The sequence below is a fragment of the Orycteropus afer genome, unplaced genomic scaffold (assembly GCF_000298275.1).
Source record: "Orycteropus afer afer isolate SDZICR_OR568_19922 unplaced genomic scaffold, OryAfe1.0 scaffold00610, whole genome shotgun sequence".
Taxonomy (NCBI): Eukaryota; Metazoa; Chordata; class Mammalia; order Tubulidentata; family Orycteropodidae; genus Orycteropus; species Orycteropus afer.
In genome coordinates this window covers 1362354-1381729 of record NW_006922197.1, presented here as the reverse complement: position 1 = coordinate 1381729, position 19376 = coordinate 1362354, and the positions used below count along the sequence as shown (strand labels likewise).

Sequence of the window (19376 nt, the reverse complement as noted above, 5' to 3'; positions counted from 1 at the left end):
TAGGTATGTGGATAGATCTCTCTGAATGGGCCAAAGGAGTAAAGGTATTTGTGTCTCATGTGAATGCCCACCAAAAGGTGACCTCGGCAGAGGAGGACTTTAATAAAGGATGACATGTTCAGTGGGAACCAGCCATCCATTTTCCCCAGCTACTCCTGTCAATGCTCAATGGGCTCATGAACAAAATGGCCATGGTGGCAGGGATGGAGGTTATGCATGGGCTCAGCAACATGGACTTCACTTACCAAGGCTGATTTGGCTACCACCACTGCTGAGTGCCCAATTTGCCAGCAGCAGAGGTCAACACTGAGCCCGTGATATGGAAACATTCCTTGGGGTGATCAGCCTGCAACGTGGTGGCAGGTTCATTACATTGGACTACTACCATCATGGAAAGGACACTGTTTTGTTCTTACTGGAATAGATGCTTATTCTGGATATGGATTTGCCTTCCTTGCATGGCAATGCTTCTGCCAAAACTACCATCCATGGACTTACAGAATACCTTATCCACTGTCATGGTACCCACACAGCATTGCTTCAAATCAAGGGACTCACTTCACAGCAAATGAAGTGTGGCAATGGGCCTATGCTCATGGAATTCACTGGTCTTACCATGGTTCTCATCATCCTGAAGCAGCTGGCTTGATAGAACAATGGAATGGCCTACTGAAAACACAATTATGGCACCAGCTAGGTGGTAATTCCTTGCAGGGTTGGGGCTATGTTCTCCAGGAGGCTGTATATGCTCTAAACCAGCATCCAATATACAGTGCTGTTTCTCCAATAGTCCAGGAACCAAGGGGGCAGAAACAGGAGTGGTATCACTCACTATTACCCCTAGTAACCCACTCAAAAAATTTTTCCTTCCTGACTCTGCTAACCTATCCTCTGCAGGTCTGGAGATCTCAGTCTCAAAGGGAGGAACACTCCCACTTGGAGACACAATATTAATTGCATTGAACTGGAAATTAAGAATGTCACTGGCCATTTTGGCTTCCTCATGCTTCTGGATCAACAGACAAAGAAGGGCATTACTGTATTATCCAGTGTGATAGATCCTGATTACCAAGGGGAAATTGGATTGGCATTACCTAATGGAGGTAAAGAAGAATATGTCTGGAATACAGGAGACTCTTCAGGACATCTCTTAGTACTACCATGCCCTGTGATTAAAGTCAATGGAAAATTACAGCAACCCAATTCGGATGTGACTACTAATGGCCCAGACCGTTTACAAATGAAAGTTTGGGTCACTCCACCAGGTAAAGAACCATGACCAGCTGAGGTGCTTGCTGAGGGCAAGGGAAATACAGAATGGGTGGTGGAAGAAGGTCGTTCTGAATATCAGCTATGACCATATGACCAGTCGCAGAAAGGAGGACTCTGACTGTTATATTTCTTCATTGTATATGTGCATCAAATATTTTTGTTTTCTTCTGTTACAAACTGTGAAATGTAAATAAGGTTAATGCATTTTGGTTGTACGCATTTTAGCATATCATGTCAGGCACAAATGTGACTTTATAATTGTCCTTATTTAGAGATTATATATGGTTAAGAAGATGTGTACTACTTCCAAGTTGACAAGGGGTGGACTGTGATAGTTGGAGCTGTGTGTCAAGTCGGCTGGACCACAATTCTGTGAGGCTTAAGCAATTGTGATGTGGGTTGCTCCAATGATGGGATTAGATGTATATGTGTTGAGCAGCCAATCCATTGAAAGGGAGTTTCCCTAGGGGTTTGGCCTGCTTCCAGTATATTTATGGACATCCTGGGAAAAGAGACACTCTTCTGTGGATTGGGATTTTGTTGTGCTGCTTACAACTGTCCATGAGCAAACAATCCACCATTTGGCCTGGAAATATTGGATTCATCATTCGTTGGAGTCAACAGCCAGTGTACTGTCTGCCAACCTTGAGCTCATCAGCCCCTGTAGCTGTGTGAGTCAGGAAAAGCCTCCAGCTTGATGTTTGCTCCAAGAATTTAGGACTTGCCAGCTTCTAGAAGTGTGTGAGCCATTTCCCTAAGATAAATTTCTCTTTCTGTATGTATATAAGCTTTACTGGTTTTGCTTCTCTAGAGAATGCAGTCTAACACAGGGTTTGTCAGCCTCAGTGGCCAGAAGCTGCCTGGGAAGGAAAGCCTCCAGCTTCAGTGGGCCGGGAGCAGGAGGTAGAGCTGATGCCCTTCTCCCAGCCCCTAAGACCCTGGCACTTTGAACTTGGACTTCTAGCCTCCCCAAGCTGTAAGAATAAACTTCTGTTTATTCAAGCCATCCCATTTGTGGTCTATTCCTGTTAGACTGGCACTATGTAACCAAAACACTGTGCTTGGGGATAGGGGGATTAGTGTTGCCTAAAGCCTTCTCTGTCTCCTCTGGCCAGACTGTCTTCCTATAATAAATCTTTGCTCACACAAAATTCTTTGTCTCACCTGGTCATTCTTGGTCAGTGGAAGACAAGTACCCTCATTTGGTTGGTTGGGGTCTTTCCTGGAGACCACAAAAACTAGATCACATTGGCTTCATTTTGGCTTGAACCTTTTTCCTTCAGTACCATTAGTTCTTGATTGTATGCTATCTTTTGAAATGGTTGAATGTTGACCAATTCTCTTTGGTACAGTGACACTGTATATTCCTTCCATCTTCTTTTGATATTTCTTGTATCATTGATTTTTTTTTTTTGTGAAGAATTTAATTTTACTTGTCTCCACAATCAATGCCCATGGAAGCAGCCATAAAAAAAAAAAAAAATCAAACGATGTATTGTGTTGTACAAATCTGCTGCAAAAGATGGTTTTGAAAAGTGTTAAAAAGCAAAGGTGTGACATCAAGATTAAGTTGTGCCTGACACAAGCCATGGTCTTTTCGTTTGTCTCATAAACATGCAAAAGGTGAACAATGAAGAATGAATGACCAAGAAGCATTGACACATTTGAATCATATTGGCAAAAAATATTAAATATGCCATGGACTGTCCGAAGAATGAATAAATTACTCTTGAAGGAAGTACAGCCAGAATGCTCCTTAAAAGAGAAAATGGCTTTGAACATGTTATCGGGAGGGAGAAATACCTGGAGAAGGACACTGTGCTTGGTGAAATAGAGGGGCAGTGAAAATGAAGGAAACCCTCAGTGAGATGGATTGACACAGTGGCTGCAACAATGGGCTCAAACATATCAATGATTGTGAGGATGGCGCAGGACCTGGCAACATTTCTGCTACACATGAAGTCGCTATGAATTGGAACCAACTGAAGGGCACCTAACAACAACAGTCTTTAGAGGAACAGATAGGTCTTTCTCCCGAGGAGCCACTGGGTGGGTGTGAAATGTTAGCTTCACACACGGATTTTTGGTTAGCAGCCCAGTGCTCCATACAAGTTTCCCATTCACTTGTCATATTCTATAAGGTTTTGGTTTCCTCACTTTGTTTTTGAGTCACGATTCCCTGGGTGAGGCAAATGGTTAAGCATTCTACTGGTGCCTGAAAGGCCCACCCATAGGCATCTCAGGAGAAGGGCATGGCCATCTGCTTCCAAAATAATTCCAAACCACAGCCTTAAAAATCCTATGGAACAGTTTCTACTCTGTACATACGGGCTGCTCGTGAGTGGACTTGACTTACCATAAATGACAACAACATAGGTGGACCACTTTGTATCTGAGTGACAGTATGGTATTTTGTGACCAGTTGGTCCATTCGGAGCATCTGTTTTACAAAAAACAAAACATACACACACGCAAAAACCCACTGCCATCGAGTGGGTTCCGACCTATAGAAACCATATAGGACAGAGTAGAACTGCCCCCTTAGAGTTTCCAAGGCTATAATCTTTACAGAAGCTGACGGCCTCATCTTTCTTCTGGAGAGCAGCTGGTAGGTTTGAACCATCATCCTTTTGGTTAGCATCCATATGCTTTAACTGCTACACCACCAGAGCTCCTCTTACAAAAAGTACAACATGGAATTTCCATGTTATAAAAACACGTCATGGAAATCTAGGGGGTTCCCTTTGAGAAATGTTCTCTGCCCGTCTTCCTTCTTTCACTATATCCTCTGGACATCACTTCCCAGCACCGCTCCGGGGCCACTGGGCCATTGCCACAGAGAACGTTGAGGGACGCGGAACAGAAACTACTTTTCCCAGAAGGCTGTGCCCGGAGTTTCTTGAGTCTAGCATTGGCAGGGGCGGGACTTCCGGCAGCAGTCCGTTTGACCGTTGCAGGCTCGGTGTGTCCACAAGGACCGTGAGGGTCCAGCGAGTGTTCGGCCCCCAGTTAGGAAGAATTAGAAGGAAGACGGAAGTCCCCTCCAAGCCCTTCTAGGACCTGAGAGAAGGTCCTGCTGGGTCCGTGGAATCCCCCCCTGCTCACCTCACCGGGGTCTATGGCGGTGGCTGCGTTGATGGGCCCGGCGCGGGTGAGTGGAGGGTCCCCCCAACGCTCACCCGCTGGGACCCCCACCCACAGGCAACCGGCGCGCCATATGTGGGATGTCAGTGCCCTGTGACCCTTCGCCTTCTTCACCCCCATGTGGTTGGATCAGGGGGCTCTAGGGTGAGGTCACTCGAACCCAGGGTACTGCGATCCTGGCCAGGGGTCGTATGGGCGTGTCGGTGGGAACCAGTGGGATGCGATGTGGACGGGTGAAATGTGGGTTTCCAGTATCCCCTAACCCCACGCCCTCTGCCCAGCATAGATGCACAGCGGGCATCGCAGACTTGAGTTCCGACACTTCGGTGTGGATTCCAGCTGTACCCCTTCCCAGGGCTGCCCCTTGTTCCCTGGGCCTCAGTTCCTCGGGTCTGAAATGGACATGCAGGAGCTGCTGGTGGCAGCCCCGGCGAAGCTGCAGCTGGTGGCCAGAAGGTGGGCACTTGCAGCCCGTCAGGCTGGGAGAGAAAAGCCTGCTGCTGGGCTTCCCCTAAGGTGACCGCCCAGAAGACCCTCTGGGCAGTTCCACTCTGTCACCTGTGGTCGCTGCTGCGTAGGAACTGACCCAACAGAACACAGTGGCAACAGGAGAATGTCAGTCATCCCTCCCTTGGGTTGAGGGCACCAGCAAAGGGCACACACAGAATGTGTCTTCAGGGCCCAGCTGGGCTTGGAGGCATCACCATGGTCTCCCTTTCTGGGGAGATATGATCCTGGGCATGTAGTCACTTTCAGGGCTCACCTGGGTCTAGCTTCTTGTTATTTGCCATCGAGTCAGACTCGACTCATAGCGACCCCTCCTTGGGGTGCCTAAGGGACTTGACTGCTTACCAGAAGGCTGGCGGTTCAAACCCACCGGCCACCCCTCACAAGGAAGGTTGGGCAATCTACTTCAGTAGTGATACCGCCTTGGAAACCCGAGGAGGGGTCGCTATGAGGTGAGTCTGACTCAACGGCACATAATAACAACAACAACATCACTACAAAAGTAGATTGCCCCATCTTCCTTCTGAGGAGTGGCTGGTGGGGGTCTAGCTTGTGGTCCTCCCTACAAAGCTAAGGACTGGGTGACAGGAGGAGGAGAGCTTGTGGCCGAAAGCCGGTGGGACGAGGGCTTTGTGGAATTGTTACTCTGCAGGGTCAGAGAAGGCTGCCAGGCAGGCTGCGAGCCCAGAAGGCCCCTGGATTTCCCTTTGTGATTGTCATCAGTTTACATGGAGTAAATTACTGACAGGAGTGAATGCGTTTTCCTGTTTACAATGTTTAGATATATTTGAAGAGTGAGCATGTTAAAACGTTGAGTGATGACAGTGTGCAGGAGCATGGTGTTCCTTTGGACATAAACACACGACAGCCCTGGGTTTACTCTCTAGCACTGCACCCTGTCACTCTCATCATAGCCTAGGTCACTGTCAGGACTTGTCTTGTTAGTTCACTTACTGTGTCTGCATGGTTCCTTCCTAACTTCATTCATGCAAGTGCCTTCTCCCCAAAAGGGCCTTCCCTAGTCGCCCCATCTAAAGTCACCCCTAATGTCTGTTCTCACTCTGTTCTTTTTCTCTGGAATCCTTGGGGCTGTCTGACTTTGCCTCACTTGTGGAGGATCTGAGTCCAAGCCTGGAAGAGGAGCACCTGTCCGCTGCTCTGTCCCCAGGCCTAGAGCAGGCTGGGGCTATAAAAGGTGCTCAGGAGATGGGTCTAACCTGTGACGGCTCCTATCAAATTCAGAATACGCCCCCCTCACGGCCTGTGGGGCCCGACTGGAGCTGCCCGAGCCAAGCCACCTGTGTCTTCCCCCCTTCCATTCTTCCCGTGCCCTCTGCATCCAAGGAGTTCCTGAACGTGCCACAATATGCCCAGTATGCAGCCTTTGTCCTGCCAGTTCCCTGTGCCCGGGACAGTGTCCCCAGATATCATTTATCGACAGAGCCACCCCTTCACATCCTTCCCTTTCATCGATGTCATCTCTTAGGAGCCTTTTTTCCTGACCTTTCTGGTTCTAGCTGAGGTTCCTCTTGCCCCAACATGTCTATCTTCTGACATCTTTCTGCGGGGAATCTGTCACAATGAGGGACAATCCCCACACGGAGGGACATGAGCAAGGTTGCAGGGTGCCAGATTGCCATGGGAGCAGAGAAAAATCACAAAAACTAACTGTAAAGCCATCCTTTACTGAGCCCTTGAAATAGACTTAGGGGCACTCATTATGTATCACTTATTTCATCACCACCTTCTCAGACTTAGGTTCTGTTCTCATCCCTGCTTTGCAGAATAGGACTTTGGGGTCCAGAGAAGTGAAGTTACTTGCCCAGGGTCACACTACTCTGAAGTAGCAGAAACTCAAACTCAGGATGTCAACCACCAGAGCGTGTGACCTCGATCACTCCTCCCAGAGTCATCTCTAACCGAGATAGACCTTTGCAGGTGGGCAGCTCTCCCTTCCATAGGTGGGTTTGGGAATAAGAGCAGGAAGGGGACATTTCAGCTGGATGGAACCACATAGACCAAGGCAGCTGATATTTGTTGTTTAAGAAAGCTGTGTGGTTATTAGGGGTTCCACCATCACCCAATGCATGTCCTAGGACAGTGACAATGTGTGGTCTTTCACTGGATGGTCAAATACCACTTGAGCCCTTAGACTTGAGTCTGGGTGAGTGTAAGAGCTCCCTGAGCCTCGGGATGCTGACTCTGACCAGACAAACCAAACTATTGCCATTGAATTAATTCCAAGTCAGTGACCCAGGAGGCCAGAGTAGAACTGCCCTATGGGGTCTCCAAGGCCGTATCTTTTTGGAAGCAGACCATCAGATCTTTTCTCTCATAGAGCCTTTCAGTTCCTATCTGAATGCTTAAGCACTATGCCACCAGGGCTCCTTGCTGACTAGCATAGAGGTGATTATTGCATTTCACTCATGGGCTATGGAAGTGCCAGTAAAAGGCACAAAAACACTCCAAGCATTGAAATGTGCCAGGCATCCCAGCATTGGCTTTGTGAACATTTTTTCTTTTGTTTACCTGGTGAAGTAGGCATTACCCTTTTATTGATATGGAGAAGAAATTAAGGGACTCCCCCAAGGTTCCACAGCAGGCCAGTGTTGATTTAAGGAAGCTGGATTTCAACCTAGGAGCCTGGAGCCAGAGACTGGGACTTGTAATCCCTTTACCAAAGCCCTTAGCGTGTACAGACATACTGCGAGGACGAGTGGGGCTCAGTGCTGCTGCTGTTACGGCTGGAAGTACAAGTAGTCCCTGACTTATGATGAATTCGAGTGAGGATGAACTACACTTATGACTTTGTTTTTTGTAGATTTTAGTATATGTATCACATACAGAAGAAGCTCTGGTGGTGTAGTGCCTAAGGCACTTGACTACCAACCAGAAGGCTGGCGGTTCAAACGCTCCAGCCACTCCTCGGAAGGAAGGTTGGGCAATCTACTTCCCTAGTCATACCGCCTCAGAAACCCAGGGAGGGGTCACTGTGAGTCAGTTGGGTCTGACTCTATGGCACACAACAACAACAACAGCAACCACCACGTACAGAGTCGCAGTTGTAATTTGCTGATGGTACCATTCTCAGATATTCACTCACATGTTCAATTTTATAATATATAAAGATACAGTAAAAGGCAGTAATGAGGAAAACAAAAACAAAAGTTATTCGACTTACCTCAGGACCAACTTGCAGCAGTCATTGAAGCAGAACCCCAGTGTATGCTGGGGCCTACCTATCATTTCTCTTTATTCCTCTACATCCTAGTGAACTTCCAGCCTGCCTCTCAGTCCATACAAGGTTGTCCTACCCTTGTGTCCTTCTCCAGTGGCCTTCCCCACTGAAGGCTTTTCTCTCAGTCAGTTTCCTAACATCCGAAAGCGGCATCTACCTTGCCCTGGAGCCCAGCACAGAGCTAGGCCCTGGGGGCCTGGTGGTTCTGGCCATAAGTCTCTCCACACCTTCACCGCTGCCTGAGCAACCAGCTCTAATCCCACCAGACAACCCAAGGCCAACAAAGTCCTACCTGTTGGATTTTCCAGGTGTCTGTGACCTTCAAGGATGTGGCCGTGACTTTCACGCGGGAGGAGTGGGGGCAGCTGGACTTGGCCCAGAGGACCCTGTACCGGGAGGTGATGCTGGATACCTGCAGGCTCCTGGTCTCATTGGGTAAGGCCTCATTCCTCACCACCTCTTCTTCTTCTTTGTTAATGTAATTAGTTTAGTTCGGATAGTGACTGATTTAATCTCGCGTGGTTGGGTCTTATGGCATATTGGCCTGACCCAGGGACTGTCACCACCACTTCCTCTTGATTCTTGGCAGCTCACAAAGGCCACAGGAACCGCCATGCCTTCTCCCCACAGCCCCTCGGGTTTCCGATTCCTTCTCCTGCCTGCTCTCCCGTGTCTATGCCCGCAGTTGTTGGGCAACAGAGATGCAGCTTCTAAACACAGCCCTTACCTCAGTACCTTCCCAGCCTTGCCTCCAGCCAGAGTCCGCAGGAGGGAAGTGGTCAGACTCAGCCTGGTTGGGTCCATTGTCCCCACAGCCCGTCAGGGCCATGCGTGATGGCTGTTTTCGGAGAAGGCAGTGAGTCAGGCAGCCCCTTCCCTCAGGCATCTGCCATCAATGCCCCCAGCATTTTCCTAAACAGCACAGTCTAGGTAAGAAGGACCCTGGTACCTGCCCCATCAGCCTTGGTTCCCTAAGGCTTGGGCCATACTCCTTTGGTACAGGAGATGGTGTTAGAGGGTTCACAGACAGCAGCAGATGCCACTGTGGACACCTGAGAAAGCCAGTCCCTTTCCCTGCTCTGTCCACCTGCTCACTGTCATTGAGAGAAGTCTTGGTTCAGTGCTGATCTCCTGGGCCCCTCTAGCTAGGGCGCTTTCCTCATCGCCACAGCGGCAGCAGCTGTGACTCTCACGAGGATGTCATAACTGTTGACTTCATTGTTATGTTTTGATGGTCACCTACTGCTTGTGGCAAGTGGAATCCGTTTTCCCAGTTGGCGAAGCAGAGCAAAAAACCAAGTCCATTGGTGTCGAGTGGATTCCAACTCATGATGACCCCATGTGTTACAGAGTAGAGCTCCATAGGGTTTTCTTGGCCGTCGTCTTTATGTAAGGAGCCCTGGTGGTGCAGTGGCTAAGTGCTCGGCTACTCACCGCAAGGTTGGTGGTTTGAACCCACAGGGAGCTCTGTGGGGGAAATACTTGGCAGCTGCTTCCATAAAGATGAAAGCCTTAGAAACACTGTGGGGCAGTTCTATTTGGTCCTATAAAGTCACTATGAATAAGAAGCAACTCGTTGGCAAGTGGATTTTGTTGTTTTGGTTTGGTTCCAATCTGTATGTAAGAGTGCCAGGCCCATTGTCTGTGGGGCTGTTGGGTGGGTTTGAACCACCAACCTTCTGGTTAGTAGTTGAGTGCAAAACATTTGAGGTCATGTTTCAATGTGTTTCAACCTTCCAGTTGTGGCAAGTGAAACTGACTTTCTCATTTACTAGAGTGCCCTTTTAGAGGTGGGGAGGGGAGATGCAGTGTTCCCAGCATATGCAAAGGCCCTGTGGCTGCAGAGAGCTCAACTCCTGACAGAGCTGAAGGAAGGTCTGCATCAGCTTTTCCATGCCCATCACTGTGCCAGGCACACAGAGGACACCAGTGAGCTTTCACTGTGTGATGATGGGATTAGCTCTGGGTAGGGGATTGGAATCTGCCTGTTGAGAATTGTGGGGCCATTGGGCTTCTGTACAGCCCTGCTGTCTTTCATGCCCTACCTTTATTGAAATGTGCTTGGCTGCATGTAACAGAAGAAGAACCCAAACTGACTTCTGAAAGGAAGCTTGTTATTCAAAATATACCCAGCAAAACATACACCAATTCAACTGTTTCCACACTTACAATTCAGTGACTTTGATTACATTCTTCCAGTTGTGCAGCCATTCTCCTCTTAATTGTTGAGTTGTTCTTCCTCCATTAACATAAACTGATTGCCCCATGCGGTTCCTACCTAATCCTTTGATTTGTGTTAGTCACTTTGATCCCATGTAGATAGTTCTTAAAAGAGTAGCATTCCCATAGCAGGCTTTCTTTACTAGTTAAGCTAAACTATTGTTTGGTTTTAAGAAGACTTCAGGATATTTTTAGCTTAAAGGTTAAAGATTATCTCAGGCCAGTAGTTGGAGAGGTTCATCCAGACTTCATGGCTCCAGAAAACCAGGATTCCATGATAATTTCAAATTCTGTTCTGCATGTTTCCCCTTTTGACTGGAATTCTTCCATAGAATCTTTGACCAAAATTTTCAGTTATAGTAGCCAGGCACCATCCAGTTCTTCTGGTGTCATGGCAGAGGAGGCAGTTGTTCATGAAGGCAGTCAGCCACACATCCCATATCTTCTATGCCCTACTCTCCTTCTGTTCCTCCAGGAAAATAGAGACCAATTGTCATGCTTTAGGTGCTACTTGTAAGCTTTTAAGACCCTCCTGGGAAAAGAAAAAAGGAGGGGGGGGGAGAGACCAGGTTTGCTGGTGTGATAGACCTGGTGGAACCACTGAGACTTGGGCCCCTAGCTACCCTTCGGGTCTGGAAATGAACCCACACTTGTGGCTTCCAGCCAAACAAAAGACAGGCATATGAGTTGAACATTTACCTGAGGTAGTTACACTCCTTGGAGAGAACAATCATGGGAGAAAGAAGGGCTGTTTATGCACCGGGAGACAGCTCAGAGGGCAGGAGGACGTGGAGGGATGGAAGTGGTAACTATTGAGAGGAAGTGGGATGGGAGCTGTTGCATTGTGGTAAAATTGTAGTCAATGTCATGAGACAAAGTGTATGTGAACTGCTGTGTGGAAGTGAATTTGCTCTGTAAACTTTCACCCAAATCACAATTAAAAAAAAAAAAAAAAAAAGACCCTCGTGGAAGGAAATTTACTCCCTCACCTGATGAGAAGTCCCACAGTGGGGCTGGCTCCTGGTTTGGGGAGCATGACAGCACAGGGATGGCAAGACTCTGCACCTCTCCTCTCCCTGGTCCAGGTGTCCACCTTGTCCTCAGTCTGGCTCCCCTCAGAGTTCACAGGATGCTGAGCAGTGTAGTAGCTAGGGCAGCCTTCCCCTTGGCCGACACTCTCCTACACGGGACTAGCTTTCTCTTCAGATGAGTGTCTAGCTCAGGTCACTCCTCCCTCAGAGGATGGTAGGGATGCCACTCACCAACTGATCTGGACCAGTGGTTCTCAACCCTCTCTGGGCTCTAGAATCTCTTAGGGAGCTTTCAAAACTCCTGTTGTCCAGGCATCATCCCAAGACATTGCCTCTCATCTGGTTTGTGGTTGGAAGAGGCATCCATTCCTAGGTGTTTGTGAAGCACAGCATGTTTGAGAATGAGTGACTTAAAGGAGTTAAGACATACCTTGGTGCAATGGTAGAGTGCTTTAATGCTAAGCAAACGGTTGATGGTTCAGATCCACCCAGCAGCACCATGGGACAGAGACCTGACAATTTGCTCCCTTGAAGATTATAACCAAGAAAACCCTATGGGGCAGTTGTGCTCTGTCAGTTGGCTCACTATGAGTGAGAACTGACTTGATGACACCCAAAACCAACAACATGTGGAAGGAGAGGCTAACCTTCTCTGTGTCTGTGTCCCAAGCCTGTGTTGTGAAAGGGATGTGCACCTGAACAGATGGAGGTTGTCATGGATTGGATTTCATCCCCCAACAATGTACGTTGCAAATCCTAACACCTGTTAGGATATAAAGGGTCCACCAAAGCAGTAAGCTCTCAGTAGTGTCCATGGAATAATACTAATTAGTCATAATGCGTAATAGTGATGTCACACATTTACTTCTGGACTTTTCTGGATGAATGTACTTGTTTGTGGTTGCGGTCCCATTTGGGAATGGGTTTTCTTTGTTATGTAGATGAGGTAGGATTAATGTAGGGTGTGCTTTAAATTAATCTCTTTTTAGATATAAAAGAACAGATTAAGAGATGGGAAAAGATAGATGCCAGGCCACATGAGGCTTACCAAGGAGCCAGGGAGCAGAAGCTGAAAAGAGACAAGGACCTTCCCCGAGAGTCGACAGAGAAAGCCCTTCCCCTAGAGCCAGTGCCCTGAGTTCAGACTTCTGGTCTTCTAAGCTGTGAGAAAATATATGTATGAAACCACCACTTATGGTATATTTGTTATAGCAGCACTAGGAAATGAAGACACGGAGGTCAAGTGGATGGGTGCTGTGCAGACAACCAGCACTGCCTCATACAGCACTGGCATCCAAGACTGGGACTTGTGCCCTTGGTTCCCAAGACACCAATCAGCAGTTTGTTTACTGTGTTGGGAGGAACTTCATTCATGATCTCTTCCCTGCCATGACGCTCCAGATAGGACTGAGATGATTCATTCTTCTTATCAAAACACCTCTGTCCAATTTCTTTCTCCATCAACAGGACATGCAGTTCCCAAATCAGACTTGACCCACCTACTGGATCATGGGCAGGAGCTGTGGAACATGAAGAGGGGTCCCTCCCAAAGCACCCATCTAGGTGAGAAGCCAATGGCTGGTCAGGTGAGGTCATGGTCTTAGTACAGTGTCTGATCCATAGAAAGGGCCTCTGAGCGTCTGTATCAGACTCCTGGTTGTGCTGTCCCTAGGGGTCTGCTTGTCTCGAGGTACAGTGTACATCAGCAGGGAGCTCTGTACCACACGGTTATTCAGAGACCTGGGTGCCTTCTGACTTTGAACTATAGCATTAAGGTGGCTCTGGCATCATCCAGCTGATGGAGGAGAAAGGAGGGGAAGGAGACAAGTCACACCCAGTTGGACACACACTTCACTAACACACCTTCTACTGAGAAGAACAAGGCATTTGGCCACACCTGTGTACAAAGGCCTAGGACATGTGGATTAGTTGTGCGCCCAAGGAGAAGAGCAAATGGACTTGGTTTACATCAACTCAGTCTGTTACACTGAGCTTTCTCTTAAAAAATAAGAGTGATAAGAGTTTCTATGTCACTGGGTTATTCGAAGATGCAATTAGATAATTCAGGAAACTTCTTAGTACAGTGTCTGATCCATAGAAAGGGTCTACCAAAGCGGTTAGCTCTCAGTAGTATCCATGGAATAATACTAATTAGTCATAATGTGTAATAGTGATGTCACACATACTTCTGGACTTTTCTGGACTCCAAGGTAAAGGGGTCTTACTTGCCCTTCAAATTATGATCTACACTATGCTCTGTATCCCAGTCTTTGCCACCTCTGCCATCCATCCATCCATCCTCCTACTTGCCCATCATATACAGGTAGTCACCAACTCATGGAATTCCGTTCTGACGGCTCTGTCATCAGTCAGTTCTGATGTAAGACAGATACTTCATTTTTTCTTATTTCTCATCACTATTGCCTTTTATTATCATCTTTATAGATCTGATCTTTGAACATCTGTGAGTCAACATCTGAGAAAGGACATCAGAGTACACGCTGCACCGTTGTATGTAGTGCCTATCACTAATGATAAAAAACAAAAATAAAAGCAGGCTCATAAGTGTGGCTCATCCTAACATGAGTGTGTTATAAGTTGGAGACCATCTGTACTCAAAAGCAGCACCTTGTACTATATTGTGCTGCCCCCTGTCCTGAATAACACCATTATGATATTTCGTCTTGTGTAGCCCACATCTGTGTTGTTAGCGTAGCTGGAACCATCTCCCAAGTGGATTGGAATCACCGTGAAGTAATGGTTACTCTTCTCTGATAGTCCTCAGGTGCTCAGCCAGCCAGTCAGTATTTTTGGCCAGCTCCACCTCCAGCCCTTGATTCCAAACACTCTTCCATCCTCAATCTCACACCTTCACTTCAGTGTCTCAAAGGTACCGTGAGCCCAGTGTGCCTTAGAAGAAACTCCTGATCTTGCCTGCTACTCCCTCATCCCCAGGTTCAGAGAATCGTCTTCCATCAAAGTAGATTAGAAGGCTGGAGACAACCTCAGATGGCCCCTAGACACCTCCATGTCCATCAAAGCCATCCATCCATTCCTAAATCCAACCTATTTTACATCCTGTGAGTCCCTTGAGTCCATTACTTCCACCACCTTAAACAAGACCCTAGTCCAAGCTCTTACCATCTTTTGCTGGGACAATGTCAGCCCACATTTGTCCCACCAGCTTTCTTTTACACCAGCTCCTGCAGACACTCAGACATTGTTTCAAATCTTCCCTTCCCTTAGCTGTTGATGTCTCAGCATATACCAAGTTCTTGTTAAACATAGAGCTGAAATTGGTAAAACATGTGACTGCTAGCTGAATGGTGTGAAGTTCTAATGTGTTCAGAATCATCTCAGAAGCCTTGTGATCTGCTTATGAAAGATCAGAGGTTTTAAAGTTCTATGGCACAGTTCCATTCTGCACATACAGGGTTTCTTTTTTCTTTTTGTAGACAGGGGGATTTTGATTCATATGGGCATGTGAAATATTTCTGCAGTGGCTGACCAGATTCTATTTCAACTTCTTTTTTTTTTTTTTTCTTAATTGTGATGTGGGTGGAAGTTTCAGAGCAAATTCACTTTCCATACAGCAGTTCACATACACTTTGTCTTAATGCATTGACTACAATTTACCACAATGCAACAGCTTCCCCCCACTTCCTCCCAATAGTTACCTCCTCCCTGTGTCCATTCCTCCATGCACTCCTGCCCCCTGAGCTGTCTCCCTGTGCATAAGCAGCCCTTCTTTCTCCCATGATTGTTCTCTCCAAGGAGTGTATCTACCTCAGGTAAATGTTCAACTCATATGCCTGTCTTTTGTTTGGCTGGAAGCCACAGATGTGGGTTCAATTCCAGACCTGAAGGGCAGCTAGGGGCCATAGTCTCAGTGGTTCCACCAGGCTCTATCAGACCAGCAAACCTGGTCACCCCTCACCCCCTTTTTTTTTTCCTTCCAAATGATTTTGAGTTTTGTTCTCCCTCTCCATCCAGGATCTCCTACATAGATCCCCCTCTGAGTGGTTGACAGTGGTAGCCAGGCACCATCTAGTTCTTCTGGTCTCATAGTCATACAGGCTGAGGCTCGCATGGTGTACCTGTCACTTGGACTAATTGTTTCCATGAATCTTTGGTTTTCTTCATTCTACTTTGCTCTAGACAAGAAGAGACCCATTGTTGCATCTAGATGGCTGCTTGCAAGCTTTTAAGATCCCAATCACTACTCGTCAAAGTAGCATGTGAAGTAGTGCTTTTGTGTGGTATGTTATGCCAGTTGAGCTTGATGTGCCCTGTGACTATGGTCCTGAGCCCACAGGTCCAACTACTCGCTTCCTCTGGGTAGCTGGCTGTGGCCAAGAAGTGACTACAACCTTGTCCCTTGTCAGCTCTACTGTATTCCTGGGGATACTTACAGAACATACCAATAAAAACATGTCTCCCAACCCTATACATGGTCTTGGGCACACTTCCCCCCTGCATAGACATACCTAATAGTTCAGCCTGTCCACCCATCTATCCACCTGTATATCCATGTTTGTCTTCAGTGACAACACAGTATTTGCACATACAGGGTTTCATGAGTCCACTCAATACAACCAGCAGCAACAACAAATCCTCTACTTGGGTCAAGATTAAACATATTTCCAGCACATTGACAGATTCCTGGTCCCATCCTTGTTAGATTCTCTTACAATGGCAGTCACTACATAGACTCTATCATGATGGATTAATCTGAACTATTCTTCCACAAAAACCAAACTCGCTGCCGTTGAATTGGATCCAACTCATAGCGACCCCTCCTTGGGTTTCTGAGGCAATACCAGTATGGAAGTAAATTGTCCAACCTTCCTTCCAAGAAGTGGCTGGTGGGTTTGAACCTCCAGCCTTCTGGTTAGCAGTCAGATGCCTTGGGCACTATGCCACCAGAGCTTCTTTAACTATTCTTGGATGTATATAAATTCAAGAATCTCAAATATGTTCTCTTTTGTTTATTTTTCTTTTGATCATCATGTGTCCATGAGATTGGTTGAGCCTGTGTACTGTGTCCTATAACACTGTGAAAAGTGACAATGTGTTTTTCTTATTGTCCTGTTCATGGACATATGGAATGTTTACAATGTTCAGATATTATGAGGGATGTTGCTATGAATATTCTTGTTCATAATATCTGTGAATATAAACACTTAGTTCTGTTGGTTATATGCCCAAAGAGAAGAAGTGCTGGGTCATGGGATAGGTCTGTTCTCAGCATTAGGACAGAGTGACAAATATTTTTCCCAAGTGGCTGCACCATGTTGCCCTCCACTATCCACGTACTGTTGCACTCACTGCTCCTCGGTACTTGGTCTCGTTGGCTTTACTCTTTGAGGCACAGCACTTAGAGTTCTCATAAACGACAGCAGTACAGTTGTTCATGCTGACGTCACTGCTGTTATTCTAACTGCCCAGTAACACAGTGAGAACAAATACAAGATAATGGCCACTGTTCAGTGAGCACTGAGGCCATGTGAGGAAGTGTGCTGAGCTTTACAGACATTTTCTCAATGACAGTTAGAGAAATGGAGAGTCTTCTAGTTTCCCAGAGGAGGAAATGGAATCTTAAGAGGAGAAGGTAATTCATCCAAGGTCAGCTTGCTTGACAGAGGCAGGATTTGAACTGAGGCATCCTGGCTCTAGGGCCCTCATTCTTGAACATCACACTGTCTGACCTCTTGGCACAGCAGAAACTTGTCGGATCTTACCATTCTTTTATTATTATTATTTTATGTTTATTTTTCTATTTTAAGAGCTTGTTTCACATTCAGTGTTATGTGTACATTTAGTTTCATTCCCCATTTACCAAGTCCAACCCTAACCCAGTCTCCTCACCTCCCTCCCTGTAACCCTCTCCCTGGGTCCCTCATATTTATGCACTCCTGTTTGTCCTGTATTTCCTCTATTTGAATGTTGGTCCTCTGGTATCCCATGGTCTACTGCTCTAAGGGATGTATTACCATAAAGTATGTAGTGCGTCATCTTAGATTGAGTGGTCTGCGTGTACGTCTTGTTAACTATTGGGCTGAGAGCCAGCCCCTGGTGATGCATTTTATTCCAGGCACAGAATGTATTCCAGGGCCATAGTATTGGGGGTCTCACCAGATTTCATCTGACCAGTAATTCCCAGTCATTATTGAGTTTTTGGATTTTGTTCCATGTTTTTCCTCCGACTCTATCCAGGATCTCCAGATTTGATCCTTTCCTGAGTGGTTGACATTGGTAGCTGGGCACCATCTAGTTCTTCTGGTCTCATGGGCCATCGTATCCTATGGCTGATTGTTTCCAAATGCCCCCCTTTTTTTTTTCTTTTTGCATTCTTCTTTGCTTCCGACACTAGGAGACCATTAGCTGCATCTTAGATGGCCACTTGAAAGCTTTTAAGACCCCAGTCTCTACCTACCAATGGATGTAGAACAAGGCTTTTATGTATTTTATTGTGCCAATTGAGTCTGGTGTCCCTCAGTACTACGGTCCTGAGATGGTAGATCTATTGGATCTCTCTCCCATAGTGTCTGGTTGTCTTTGAGGGATTACTCTGTGTCTGTCTTCTGTTGTTTCTGTAAGGACTGCAGGTATTTTGTATCACTGGTGTCTGTGCAAGATTAGCCTCAGCTGAAACTATCCTTGGTCTAGAGTTTACTTCTGTTCACTGACCCCCATCTGATCATCTCAGGTGTTTATGTGTTTATCTGTAGTCTGGTGTTTGGTGTTATGGCAATGCAATATTGTGGGCACACTGGGTGGTATTAGTATCTGTCATCTATCTCTTATGTGCACAATTCACTGTCCTCCCATTTGCTAATGTTATCATCGTGGTCACAGATCCTTTCTGTATATCCCTCCTCCTACCCATGTCAGCGTGTAGGCCCCAACTAACCTGAAATTAATCCCTTCCCTTCCATCCCCATCCTGATAACCTACTAAGTTAGATCCCTTTCCCAAGCAAACACTTCTTTGTGTTTTTACAGTAATGGGCTCATACAGTACGTACTGTCTTTCTGCAGTTGACTTATTTCACTCAGCATAATGTCCTCCAGGCTCATCCACATTGTGAGATGATTCGCATATCCCTCATTGTTCTTTAATGTATCATAGTATTCCATTGTGTGCATGTACCATAATTTGGTTATCCACTCATCCGTTGATGGGCATTTAGGTTGTTTGCATCTCTTTGCTATAGTGAATTGTGCTGCGATGAACATATGTATACATATGTCTGTTCGTGCACTGTCTCTCACCTCTTTAGGATATATTCCTAGTAATGGAATTGCTGGGTCAAATGGTACTTCTTTTTCAGTTTTTTAAGGAAACACCATATTGTTTGCCACAATAGTTGTACCATTTTACAATCCCACCAGCAGTGCACAAGAGTTACAATCTCTCCACAACCTCTCCAGCATTTGATATTTTCTGACCTGTTGAACTTTGCTATTATTATTGGGGTGAGATGATATATCCTCATTGTTTTGATTTGATCTCTCTAATGATTAATGATCACGGGCAGTTTCTCATGTGTTTGTTGGCTGCCTGTATATCTTCTTTGGTGAAGTGTCTGTTCAAGTCTTTTGCCCATTTTTGAATTGGGTTATTTGTCTTTTTGGTGTTGAGGTGTTGAAGTTTTCTATAGATTTTGGAGATAAGTCCCTTTATCAGATACGTCATAGGCAAATATTTTCTCCCAATCTTTTTACTCTTTTGACGAAGTCTTTCGATGTGCATAAGAATTTAATTTTTAAAAGGTCCCAGTCATCTAGCTTCTCTTCTATCTCCTGCATATTCTGGGTTATGCTCGACAGTCTATTTATGCTGTAAATTAGGGTGCCCAGATTTGCCCCTATTTTATTTTTGATGAATTTTATAGTTTTGGGTTTTACATTTAAGTCTTTGATCCAGCTTGAGTTTATTTTTGTGTGGGGGGTGAGGTATGG

General features: G+C 46.3%; 1 protein-coding gene and 1 pseudogene across 1 annotated transcript in view; one reads left to right on the top strand and one right to left on the bottom strand.

Moving 5' to 3' along the window:
* LOC122151602 overlaps nt 1-5207 on the bottom strand; it is a 13319-nt pseudogene extending 8112 nt beyond the window's left edge.
* Nucleotides 5208-6129: 922 nt separating this feature from the next.
* Nucleotides 6130-19376, top strand: part of LOC103210450 (zinc finger protein 550) — a 49219-nt gene continuing 35972 nt past the window's right edge. The window contains exons 1-3 of the mRNA XM_042783040.1: nt 6130-6279; nt 8470-8596; nt 12880-12975. Of these exons, the coding sequence (XP_042638974.1) occupies nt 6130-6279; nt 8470-8596; nt 12880-12975 (373 nt within the window). The remainder of the gene's footprint in view (nt 6280-8469; nt 8597-12879; nt 12976-19376) is intronic.